A 13,935-nucleotide genomic window follows, 5' to 3' on the forward strand; every position below is an offset into this window, starting at 1 on the left:
ATTACAAGTTTAAGTAGCTTTGAATTCTGCTTTTCAATGTTTCTTATTATTCGTACTTTTCAATCCTTCTGAATGGAAAATGCATCCTTTTGAGCAAAATCGTGTATAATTTCTCGACTTTAAAATCCGAAATTACATACTTTCGGAATCATTAATTAATGAAATTGAAGAGCGCTGGACGCGTGGCGTGAGGACGCGGCGAGACGAGACGATCAGTGATGCTATCGAAGGAAGAAGAAGAAGACGAGAAGGAGGTACACGTGTCCCGGGAGACCCCGTTCGTTTCGCGCCACATCCACTGGATCGGTTCCAAATTGAAGATCACAGAAATTCGCCGTTGACAAAAATTATAACGATTATTATTTTCTACTTTCAAAGAATGTAAAAAATCCCTAAGATGACACGTGGCTTGCCCCTTTCGCTGTTTTGCAAAAGTTACTTGGCCGCACGTGCGATCACGCCCACAACCGGCCGCCATACACGTGCTTATCGATCTGCTTGTGCCCGCCCGCACACCTGTCGTCGGATGTGACGCCGCCGCCCCACATCAGCCGGTTACCTATTTTCCACGTCATCCATTCGTTTCGCTTCCAGCGATCGCGCCGTCCCCACGCCTCCCACCATATGTGCATCGGGTACACGGAGGTGTCAACAAGGAAGTGTTCTCAACCTCACACACCATTTAACCTATACGAAACCTGCACGTCATAAAATGACACGTGTACTGTTCCTGACAAGGTTTAAGGCGATCGGCCGTCGATCTAACCGATTAAGATTGGCCTAAAACCACCCTTAATTACCTTCATTTGTAACGACAATCCTCATCACATCGATTAAACAAATGGCTTACCTCATGCGTGGAAAACTTGTTGCACCACTGAAGCTTTCAAAGTTATTTCCTCACCTTTCGTGCTCCTCTAAACTTCCCAATTAAATTAATTAAGCCAATCAAAACTGCGGCATTTTATGCCCAAAATAACCTTCTGGTGCCGTCTGCTGAAATGTACCCACTCGTTCGCCAACGGTTCCTTGGGCATCACGTATTCAGTATTCCCCACGTCGGGCGGGGCCCACGCTAGGGTGGATGAGGGAGGGTGTAAGGTGGGGGAGTTAATAAGCGGCGTTGCTGTTGGGGTATTTTGGTCATTTAAGTCCTCCACGGCCGTAGGAAATTTCCAAAAGCCCGATATTTAAGGGGTTTCAGAAGCGGATGTCTCGGGGGAAGAGCAAGAGCGACGCGGGGAGAGAGGTGGCCGGCCAAAGTCCGTTATTCGTCTCCGTTTGTTGGGTTTCGACCGATCTTCGAGCAGTTGCAGCTGCTGCTGGTTTGGGTCGCGGGACAACGTGTGGGAGAAGGTAAGAATCCTCTCCTGCGGAGTTCTCTCCTGATTTTGCTTCCTTTAACTTTAGGGTTTGTTGACTGCCTTGCTATTGTCGTTCCTTGGAGATTTCGTAGCGCTAGTCGATGAATTCACAGTCTGGTTGATGTGCCAGTGTTTGGTGGGTTGGAAGGTTTAAATTATTCGATGGTTTTTTTTTCATCTGAAATGAGTTTCAGCTGCTTTTCCGTTTTTATGCGTTTTGATGGGTTGGGTTTCAATTCAATCGGTAAAGTTAGGGTCTTTGTAATTTTTCGGCTGATTGGGGGTTTGGGCGTTTTCTCGCTGGAAACTTAGCTGTGCAAATTAAGAACATTAGAATGCTGATTGTGACTCTGAACAGGTGGTTTCGTAATTTAGTTACACCGTATCGCGGGACGCAGGGCATATATAGGATAAATATTTGGTTTTCGTGGTGCGATTGGTTAATTTGTGGAATGTAGTAGCAGCGTTTTGTCTTCTTTTTTTGGTGCAGGGCAACAGTTTATGGAGGTTAGTTGACTACATACAGACTTTATTTTTTTTCTGTCAAATATGTTGATTTACCTTATTGTATTATGATGATTATTGAATAGTTTTGCATTCATCCTAGGCACTTTTTTAAGGTATTTGCTAATAAACTTCAGAACCTGGCTGCCAGCTGGTGCCAACTGAAAGAAAATATTGATTTGCAAAATAAACCATATGTGTTTGCTATATTCATCTAATTTATTTGTATTGACTTTGATTGAGCTCGTGAATTCTTTGGTTCTGAAGCTTTTTCCTAGATCAAGGAAGCCACGGAAAGTAATGAACTGAAGACAATATTTTGCAAATTATTAGACATTTTTAAGACCTCGTATCTCCAAAGAGACAGAATTTTGTTTGATAATACTTCTTGTCTTGCAGAAATTCCTCTATTTTTGTTACTTCTATATGTATGTTTTACTTATGAGCACTTTATGTAATCCGTAGGTCAGAACAAACTGGCTCATAATTTTTACTTGCCTATTTTTAACTTGCTGGTTCAAATTTTGGCTTTGCTTAAGTATGTAATATATTTATACTTGCCATCCTAGGCATCAGTTGTTTCTCTGGATGCTGAAACTTGGCTGCTTTAAACAAGTTAACAAGTTTTACCTGGAGTTCTAATAGTACAAATTGTACAGTGACAATTGACAAGAATGCACTTACTTTGACACACCTGGACCTTATCTATGTGGCTTAAGCACATTCCAAATAAATGGCCACAGAGAGTCCATTGAGATTTGTTGGGAATAGTGGAGCTGGAAGTTGGCTCCTGTGTAAGGATACACCAGGAATTGCTTCAACTAGTACTTCATCAGAAGAGTTGGGATTACTTTTGAAAGGGCAGAGATACAATGGAACAAAAAGCAACACTGGCCTCAGCCGAAGTGGAAGTGCACCTCCTAGCATGGAAGGTTCTCGTATAGCATTCGATATCTTGCAAACTCTGACTGATCGCTTTGACGTCAACTTGGATGGTCTTCAAAATTGCAAATCTGAAGAAGAACTCCGAGCTCATCCAGGTTACTTAGCATATTACTGCAAAAATGTGAATTTAAATCCAAGGCTTCCGTCACCTCTTATATCTCGGGAGAGTCGACACTTAATGCAACAAATTGGTTCCATTGGGAATAATGAAAAAATTCTTTCCTTCGATGAAAGCAGCAATTCAATTCTCTCTATTTCACAACATGCCCTTTCTACTCATAATGAAGAACCTGAGGATGATAGATCACCTAGAATGTCTCCATTGCAAGGAAGGCCTATAGATTTGGTACAGGTGATAAATTTATACATAAACCAGTTTATGCATTTCAATAATATTCTTCTTTGAAGCATTGTCTTTTACTTCTATTTGACCCTCAGCTTCCTTGCTTTATAGTAGTTAATTATTCCAGCTTACATAATGCATAAAGAGGTTATTTATTGTACATACAATGGTTGTATCGACTATCTTATAATCTAACTCTGTTTACTTTGTCAATTTTAGTTGTTAGCATAGAGCAATGAAAGCAATGTGCTTCTTAGATATTATCCCTTTGAATTGTTGAGATGATATGAAACAGGTACTTTAGAAGGAACATAGGAAGTGAGTTACATTGCCTAATTTCCAGTTATTTGAGACAAATAAGGATCCCTGATGATTGTGAAAAATGACTCAGCCAAATTCCTTGCGCCAACGTGTAGTGCCTGTACTACTTGTATGCATATGCATGTTTTGGAGATTGTGATTAATTAGTGCCTTTTGGGCATATATTATAATAAATGTACACTCCCGGTGCTGATTGAGCTCAGGTTTTAGTGTTGTTGTGAATAGCGATCATGGAGTAAAGAGTGTACTCATCTCCCACATTAGTACTTATTTTTGTTTGGATGGGTGTCTAAACCCTATAACAAGTGCAATGTTTGAAATTTTATAATCTTGTTAATTTCAAGTCTATTAGCTAGCCATGTAGCTGCAAAGTTACTCCAATAACAAGCTTTTCGTGTGATTGCAATCACCATTGTTTTGAAGCCTTTTCTTTGATTTATGACCCGTGAGAATAAACTCTTTTGACAAATTAATATGACACGCATGGATATGGATGTTTAGTTTTATTGTATTTTTGAAGCATAGTGTTTTTTAATTTTTCAGGAAGTCTTGTTCGAAACTCAATATCCTGTATACAATAATCATTCCCAACCTCCTAACCATACTAAAACAGAGCGAGCAGTTAGTCAAGATTCCCTCTCAAACCCTCTGCCTGATTCTTCAACTGACTTGTCTAAACCAGAGAAGATAATACCTAGAATTGGTTCTGATGGTTGTACTAACTTAGATTTACAGTCAGGTGGGTTATTGTTGAATGATGGCCTGGGAACCATGCTTGGTCACTTAGCTTCAATTGATAAGTCAGTGAATTTACAATCAAGTCAATATGAATCAAGCACCACATTGGGGGATGGTGTTTCAACTACTGGTGGGATTTGTTCAGATCCTGGTGACATTGAAAATGAAGTTAGGAAGTTAAAATTATCTGCTCATAACCACAAAAATCATCAATCATACCAGAACCCTAAGCAAGCTGGCATGCCATCACGTGGCTCTTCTTCTCATTCTCTAGGTAGTGAGTCTCAGATTATTGCCGAAGGAATTTCTCATTCTCAGGGTATGGGCTTTAGCTTATCCCATGGTCATCCTGGTCAACCGAAGTTAACCTCAGCTGATATGCAATCTTCATTGCAATCTACTAGTTTTGCCCCATCATTATATATTACAGGATCTGGATTTGGCACTCCATACTATCACAATTTTCAATTTCCTGGTCTACCTCCTCAATTCACCATCAACGGATACACATTGAATCCCTCAGTAATGCCCCAGCTTATTAATGTGTACCCCCATCCCCATAGTCCAATTCCAGTGGCTTTTGATAATCCAGTGGGATCAAACTTCACCGCTAGAGCTTCTGAGAGTCCCAGTGGGGGAGGTATTGTTTCTGGAGTTGATATGCACTACAAAAACTATGAACAGCTAACCGTTCAGCCTCCCTTTCCCGATCCCTTGTATGTACCTTTTTGTCAGCAACCCTCTGTGGATGCATTTCAAACCCCAGGTCAATATGATCCAATGATCTGTAGAGTTGATGCTATTGGAATCATACCAGGTAATTGTGATGCACAAAAGGTTTCAGGTTATCCTCCCCATTTGCTTGATCATAGGCCTCAAATTCCAAGCTACTATGGGAGCCCTGCTAGCATTGATGTCATGCAATTGCCAAACTCTCCACTTGCCTCTCCTGTTTTTATTGGATCACAAATACCAAGCTCTCCACTTGCCAGTCCTGCTTTTATTGGGTCACCAGTTGCAGGTGCAGGATTTTCAGGAAGGAAAAATGAAAACATTAAATTTCCATTTGGTTCTGCAAAAAATACTGCTGCTTCTGGATGGAAAAGCCAAAGAGGATGTGAGAAGGTTGATGATCCATTGCATTCTTTCTTGGAAGAGCTGAAGTCTAATAAAGCACGTAGATATGAATTGTCTGATATTTCTGGCCGTATTGTTGAATTTAGGCAAGTTTTATTCTTAGCCTTGTTTTTATTTTTATGAAGCATCTTCTTGGTAATTTTATATTCTTTTAATCAGATGCCATGTACTTTTTGCATCAGTTCTGATCAACATGGGAGTAGATTTATACAACAAAAATTGGAGAACTGCAGCATACAAGATAAGGCATCTGTTTTCAAGGAAATCCTTCCACATGCTTCTTCATTAATCACTGATGTGTTTGGAAACTATGTCATTCAAAAGGTATATACCGGAGCGTTGCATAATTTGCATTTATTAGTTTCTGACCATAAATTTGTAATACTTGGTTACTCTTTGAATCTATACAATGTGATTTCTCTTTTTGATTGCTTTGCATCTTCAGTTTTTTGAGCATGGGACTCCTGAACAGAGGAATGAACTTGCTTATAAGCTTGTTGGCAATGTGTTGGCTTTGAGCCTTCAGATGTACGGCTGTCGTGTAATTCAAAAGGTATTGTTTATTTTATTGTATTTTTTATTATTTGTGTTAGTTTCTATAGGTTCAGGGATGCCATATATTCTTCTATACCGTTTCATGTGTAAGCCATTAAGTCATGTGTTTTGCTACCCCTGAAATTTGTGGCTTGAATTTTTATGACATTATTTGATTTTTAAAGCTATCACATGAGTTGACTCACACTAAGTGGTCAAGTGTTTGATTATATTCGAAACTGGTGAGAGACATTGAAAAAGAGGACGCCAATCAATTAGTGTCTTTGCTGTGAAACTTCACCCAAGTTGCTAGTCATTTAGGTTGAATCACTTGCACTCGTATGGTATCAGAACTCGTTGTACTCTAACTGGAGTGATCCTTTTAAGAATGGTGTTCCTTGGCAAGTTAGGCATAAGCACATGAAAAAGATATGGGATCTTCTGAGATAGACTGTGAATGTGAGGTTGTATGATGCTCGTTGGATATTAGCTTCATTAGCACTTTACTCCATAGGAGCAAAAACTACTAATGAAACTTATTCTGTTCATGAGTTTGATAGTGATGAACTGTTGGAGTGATCTTAAAGGACCTTGTGCTATAACAAAGTATTTGATGAGACATTAAAGTCAGTTATGTTCGATTTTTTCTATTAAATCCACAATAATCAAGATTTGTTAGAAGTATTTGTATGTAGAGCACCAAGGAATACCATGAAAACAAACTAGCAGTGCTGGAAATAGGAAGATTGATGTGTATTGTAGCAGAGTGAAAAGAATACAATTCAAATTAAGAAAATATGAGGAAGGTCAAACCTTAAAAATAGCTAATTTTGATTTTAGTAAAAAGGACAAATTGGTATTAATTTTTTGCCAAGAAAATGTGGAAAGGAACAACTACCTATGTATATCTATTTGAAAGATCAAAGTAGCTTTTACAATAGCTCTGGTTTCTTTTCATTGTTGTTCATTTGGTTTCTTATCTGATTGCAGGCTCTTGAGGTTATTGAGCTTGATCTGAAAACACAGCTTGTGCAAGAACTTGATGGACATGTCATGAAATGCGTCAGAGATCAGAATGGGAATCATGTGATTCAAAAATGCATTGAGTGCGTGCCAACTGAAAAAATCACTTTCATAATATCTGCATTTCATGGTCAAGTTGCAACACTATCAACCCATCCGTATGGTTGTCGAGTGATTCAGGTTAGAAGAAACTCTTTGTTCTTGACTATTCTTTGCTGTTTCCATCAGTTCTTTGTACCACTTTTGATATTCTTAATCATAATATGCCATATTCGTAGAGAGTTTTAGAACACTGTACAGATGAGTCCCAAAGTCAGTGCATTGTGGATGAGATTCTGCAGTCTGTGTGCCAGCTTGCTCAAGATCAGTATGGCAATTATGTCACTCAGGTGAGTTTCTTCACTTTTCCTTCAAATTTATCTTATTTTTTCTGCTCAAATGAGGTTCTCTATAATCCTCCTCATCTTCGAGTAAAATAATAATAATTCTATATCTCCCTTGGTATACTATTATAGCCAAATGAGTAATCCAATTATATGGGCTTGATTTGACTATTAATGAGTGTGCCAGTATGGTGAAGACATATAGATCTGTTATACTTGTCCGACATTCATAGCATCATTAGACTTGAAGGTACACTAGTCAATATGATTTTTTTTTCTTTGGCATTTTTACTTTTTCATCTCGTTTGCAATAACTATGCAAATCTTATCCTGCCATTAAACTTGTATTTCTCAAGTAAATTGTCAATTTGGGCATTGACTGTTGAAGCTGAATACAATATTTTGCCTCCAGGGCTATTTGGACTTAACAGACAGATTAATGCAGATTAACTTAGATTTTATTTTGAAATTATAAAGTTCTAAATTTGGATGAATTTATTTAATGTTTAAGAGTTGTTTTAAATTTGATCATTATGTTTTGGAGATAAATTAGGGTCTTAGATGGCTCAGTTGGATTATGAATTTATGAAAAGGGCAAGGATAATGAGTCATCTTTCAATTTATTTTATAATATTTTTCAAATTGTGGTACAATTTTACGTACTACATCAATTGGTATCAAAGCCCTCTTCAATTCATTAATGGACTTAGATAAGAAAATCAAAGGAAATGTGATTAATTTTCATTTACGTCGGTAGAGGATGCCTATTATAAAGCTAAAAGGATTGAATATAACCTTTAATGTAAGAAAGCTTTAGAGGAGGATTACTATTCTACATTTAAAACACCATTGACAAAAAACATATAACCAAGTTGAAAGGGAAATGTTCAAGTGAAATTCTGCGATTCCAGAGGTTAATGAAATTTTTTTCCATTGTTATCTTTCGATTTTAAAACTGAGTTAATTGATGTGGCAGTTACGGAAACTGCCCACGGAGTGTACGTTGTGCACTCCGTGGGTTGTAGCCTCTCCCTATTAAAAGGGAGAGGAAAGCCCTGAGAAGGGAGCGATGATACCTGCGCTGTGTGAGCGTCCAAGTTGAGAAGCCTAAGCAACGAATCAGAGAAGCCGGAGAAGAGGAAGAACACCGATCCCAAGATTTGGTTTGTGGAAATCTGAGGAGCTTTCTGTCGTGATTGTTCCTCTGACACGAGTGATCTAAGCCGGATAATCTCGTAACAACAGATAACAAGTTAAACTCGTACAATTGAAATATACCGAAATTGAGTTAATTAATTCAATAAATTTTAATTTAAATATTTATAAATTTAAAAGAGATAATTTATTTTAAATTTTTAAAAATAAAATTAATGAATTATATTTATTAATTTAATGACTTATTTTATTAAAATAATTATTTTAATGAATTATTTTATTAAAAATATATAAATATTTTAAATTTTAAAAAATTATAAATAAATTATATTTATTTATTTTTATATATTATCAATTTATTTTCATCATTAATATTAATATTATTACTTTAATTTATTTTAAAAATAAATTGAATCGAGGGTAATACAGTAAATGTTAAATTGATTATGTTTTATTCACTTCAAATAAATAAATTGAATCAAATAACATTAAGTTATATTTTATACCCCATAATCTTGGTTATGTGATTACTTAATAATCACATAACCAAGGTTATGTATGATAACTTGAACCAAATGTGCCCATAAAGTCATGTTTCCTACAAGATATATTATTCTTGTATTATTCATTTTTGCCTATGTTGTAGATTTAAAATAATTTTTTTTGTTAAAAGATGAAACTTTACTATATATAGTTTGAATTATGTGCATTTTTTCCTTGAATATTTCTTCCAAGAAATCAAATTCTTAAGAGAAAGATTGCATTTCAGCTCTTTTTTTAAAAAATAAACTCAAATCCTTTTTCAGCCAATGAATCAAAATATCAAATAATTTAATAAATAATATCTGATATTAAAATTTTGTTAAAAAATTTGACTCGAAGAATATTAATATTTTCAAATATGAAGACAAACAACTAAGATTATAAAATTAAATTAGCACACCCTGGGACTACGATGCAATGGTAAAATACTTCCACAGTTAATCAAACATTCACGGATCGATTACTAACTACAATGCTCGATTGCTAACTGTGACACACTACAGATTAATTTTTTCCAATAGAAAAACAATCTTAGAATGCTGATTGCGGAATGATATATCATTCATGCTTTCTGATTTACTCTTGATGCTTGGTGAGAAACTTCCATGGGATTAGATTAGTCAGTTTGAAGAACAAGATACCTGAATTATCAAAAAAAAATTAACATTTTGGCTCTACCAAACAACTGGATAGCAACATTTTGTAAAATCTAAGACGATTTTAAATTGACAAAATTTTGATTAAGATATTATTCTTCCAATGAAATAACTGGATAGCAGAAATAAATGCCAAGTTTTTTGTTCTATGAGAGTCTTCTTACTCATTGGAAGGCCACCCAAGAAAGCATACTCTAGTCATCAAACTTGGCAAATTTATAACAACTTATGCTTAACAACGACTAAATAAAGATACTAAATTTCCCATACTGCATCACGGATTCATTGAATAATTTGCAATTCTTGATTTAATAGTCAAATAACTTATTCTGTCATATTTCACCTTTCCATATATCCACATAATCCAATATAAATGGGCAGATGGTTGCTGTACTCTTTCTTTTATGTTTGTCTGTACTCGTTTCTGCGTAGAAGTTGCATTACATATACATTTCTTAATGTTGGCTGCTACTCTCAAGGCATGCTGATCTCCAGTTGTTTCTTATCTACCTTTAGGCTTTGTCTTTATAAGAATCTTATGGATCAATGAAACAAATTCCAGTGTCAGCTGATTTTCCCCATTCTTGGTTTTATTGATTTAGATAATAGATTTTGGTTGCCAGCTGATTTGAAGGTTGTTTATTCATTTTATCGAACATTTTCTTGCTCACCTTACATATAGTGTAAACTAAAGAGATCCTGTTGCTTTCAGCACGTGTTAGAGAAAGGAAAGCCACATGAAAGAGGCCAAATCATCAGCAAGCTATCTGGGAAAATTCTGCAGATGAGCCAACACAAATTTGCTTCAAATGTTGTTGAGAAGTGTATCAAATATGGTAATGCTGAAGAACGAGATCACATGATCAAGCAAATAATTGGAGAAACTGAAGACAATGATAATTTATTGGTAAGCTGAAAAGCTTGAGAAATTATTAAGAATGTAGATTGATATTTTTATTGTCCGAACTGGTCTTATTTTTTTGAATAATTCTGTGAACGTTTTATCATGATTTTGTAGCAGCTTCCATCTAGTTTTCTTCTATTTTGGTTGTTCATGCGGGTTCTAATCTGGTAATCTTATTTTAAGAATGAATAGCATGCTATTTCTTTGTGACTGTTAAAGATCCAATTTAAATGCTTATGGCTATAGTTGTAGATATAAAAGTATCATGAATGTAAATGTAAGATGACATAAATGTATTTCTGTAAGATGCATAAAGGTTATGGGGATTGACGACTTAGGGGAGGTTAAAACCCTAATAAGTAATAATTTTCTCCTCGCCACAGCATTGGAGCTGTTTTGCTTGTAGATTTCCTGCACCACACATGATTTCTTCTTGTTGCCTTCCTCACTGCAATATAATCAATCCCAGTGGACCCTCAGAATGTGCTGCTCAATGACTGGTCTTCTTGCAGCAAGGTCTTCTGCTCATTCGACAAGACACTGTTCTTGTCTCTGATCAGTCTCCAGATTCACAAGCAGCTTCAATTTTTTTCTGATCCTCTTCTCTGCTGAATAATGACAGTCACACATTTCACTTAAACTCCTTTGACGTAGCGAGTGACGAAGCCCAAACTTTCCTCTTCTTCCAGAAATGACCTCATATCTCACTACATGATCGCACAATCTTTCTGCAATCAAATTTCTCTGAAATTACCTCATACTTTTCTCTGTTTGTGTTTTAACTGGGATCTGTACTGTTCTCTTCCCTGAATTACAGATTCCAGATTCTATGTTGAATCCTTTTTTTTTCGTTGCTACTGTTTTCTGCCTGCCTAGTTTAAGTCTCATTTTCTTTGGGTAGCTCTAAGGATCAATTAGCAGATTATTAACCAAGCCTTTGAGAGGTCTTAAAATTAACAGATTGTTAACCAAATCTTTGAGAGGTCTAATGATCAATTAGCAGATTGTTATCCAAGTCTTTGACAGGTTTAATGATCAATCAGTAGACTGTTAACCAACTCTTTGAGTGCTGTTAAAGTTAAATAAATTTGTAATAAGCTGAGATTTTATATTTGTAACAGGTTGGGATTTTATGTTTTAAAACCCATTCAAGGGAGTGGTAAGAACCTAGCTGTCAATAGTTGAGGTTATAGTTATAAATATACAAGTATCATGGATGTAAATCTGAGATGGCATAAAGGTAATTTATATAAAGAGAAAAGGGACTAAGGCAGATTAAAACCTTTAAATTTCCCATTTTGCTAGTGACCAAAACATCTTGAAGTGGTTTAAATTTCTTAACATTTATTTGTCTTATGATTTGACATATGATTCTGGACGAGTTTCAACATTGGTTGAATAATGATTTGATTCTTATATGCTAGTTTGCCATGTGATAAGCTAGATTTTAGACTGCTTATGTTGTCACCTAGCCCACCAGCATTATGTTCCACCAGTAGTATGCCTCATGATGCACGTGCATTTTGATTTCTTTGTAGATATATGGCCATTTTAGACATAATAGTCATTTAAAAATTAATCATAATTTGTTTGTGAGGCTTCTAACTGCTGTAAAGCATAGGTGAATACAACTTGTCTTAGTATACGCAATTCACCTATGGTAAACTACAACTAACTTTGGCTTTTGAGGTGCTGTCGGCAGCACTTGGGAAGCTTGCAGAAAAGAACTTGCTACAAGTTTTAGCCATTTCTTTGCAGTAAACTATGCAGCTGTCATGCCTGTGGTTACATCCGCATTCTTATTCCTTGCTACTTCTAGTAACTTGTCCCATTTGAAACAGCATCTAGATGGTACATGTATTATGTACATGACGTGATCACGTTAGGATATGTTCAGTGGTTATTCACATTCTTGGCAATTCAGGAAACCTTGTCTTTTGTTTGGCTCTGCATACTAAAACCTGAACCATCACTTGATTGGTGCTTTCTATTTCTAATTGGTTTTAACATTTCATGAAAACAATTATTTGTTTAGAATTTTCAAGGTAGCGAGTGCTAAGAGAAATTTTTACTGGAGAATATATTCAACCATACATGACGCAGACCCAACAGCCTTTTAGATCCCAAACTATTTACTATAATTATTTCTATTAGAAATGAATTATTTAGGTGGTTTTTGAAAATTGCCGACAAAGATATACAGCTCCAGTGGTGTTCCTCATAAAGAAATTTCTACTGGAGAATGTAACGTAGATTCAAGGGGTACGCATTTATCATATTCACAACCAAATACTATTCAGGCCAACAGTTTGTTACATTCAAAATTATTTACTATAATTATTTCTCTTAAAAAAATTATTTAGATGGTGTTCAAAATTTTTTGACAAAGATCTGCAGGTCCAGTGTGGTCCAGTGTGGTCGCCACTTCCATCTGCATTTTGGTTGAGTACCTTTGCTCCCAAAATATCCTGATTATTTCAGTGCAGTAAACTATGCTTTACATAATTCCTTTGCAGCTAGGCAATAAAGCATATTTAGACGATCTACCTTTTCCATTGTCTTATTTCTATGTTGATGCTACTGCATTTTGCTATTTAGTCATTGCCTCTGTTCCTCTCTTTTCAGGTAATGATGAAGGATCAATTTGGAAATTATGTGGTTCAAAAGATTCTTGATACATGCACTGATAAACAACGGGAGATCTTGGTCAACCACATAAAGGTCCATTTGCAGTCCCTGAAGAAATACACTTATGGAAAGCATATTGTTGCCCGGGTTGAACAACTATGTGAAGGTATGGATTGTTGCTCACTCATTATTCCTTAGAATTAACAATAGATGTCATGTAGAGATGAACAAGTGACTATTAGTTTGCCATTGTTTGACTTCATGTTTATGCTCTTCCATGGGCAATGCAGAAGCTCCCGAATCATGAAATATGAAGCGATGCGCATTGTTGAGGGCCTCACTTGGATAAGCTCCACAACCTTCTACAATGCTTGATGCATGAGGGGTAAAAGAACCACCCAAATTTCCTGGAATTCTCCCTGATTATTTCATTGGGAGCCACAATGAACCACCTTAATTTGTGAATTGTGCAGGCAATGCTCCTCTTGATAATTTGATACCTTAGGTATATAATGAATGTATTAAATGACCTCAATCTGGCGTGTGTTAAAAATTGTTAATGGTTGAAAAATTCATGAAAGCCTGTCTGTTTTATGCCAAATTTGATCAGGCTAACCATGGTGGAATAAGCTTGTGATTATAGTGGAATAAGTTTGATGAATAACTTATTCAGGGACTACTGGGTCTCATGGTTTTTTATTTATGTTGGTTGTCATCAATGATGCTAGAATAGTCTTGATTCATGTTTATTCCCTTA

General features: G+C 36.0%; 1 protein-coding gene across 1 annotated transcript; it reads left to right on the forward strand.

Annotated features, from left to right (window-relative positions):
* The first annotated feature begins 1,221 nt into the window (after positions 1-1,221).
* Positions 1,222-13,881, forward strand: LOC141813578 (pumilio homolog 5-like). The gene is made up of 11 exons (XM_074701567.1): positions 1,222-1,356; positions 1,723-1,871; positions 2,438-3,165; positions 4,021-5,438; positions 5,535-5,676; positions 5,798-5,905; positions 6,877-7,089; positions 7,188-7,298; positions 10,359-10,553; positions 13,176-13,344; positions 13,469-13,881. Exons 3-11 carry the CDS (start codon positions 2,602-2,604, stop codon positions 13,483-13,485), a joined length of 2,937 nt encoding a protein of 978 aa, XP_074557668.1. The 5' UTR covers positions 1,222-1,356; positions 1,723-1,871; positions 2,438-2,601; the 3' UTR covers positions 13,486-13,881.
* Positions 13,882-13,935: the final 54 nt, after the last annotated feature.

Source organism: Curcuma longa, chromosome 1 (assembly GCF_044706935.1).
Source record: "Curcuma longa cultivar G26 ecotype Majalengka, Jawa Barat chromosome 1, ITB_CL_G26_1.1, whole genome shotgun sequence".
NCBI classification, from domain to species: Eukaryota; Viridiplantae; Streptophyta; class Magnoliopsida; order Zingiberales; family Zingiberaceae; genus Curcuma; species Curcuma longa.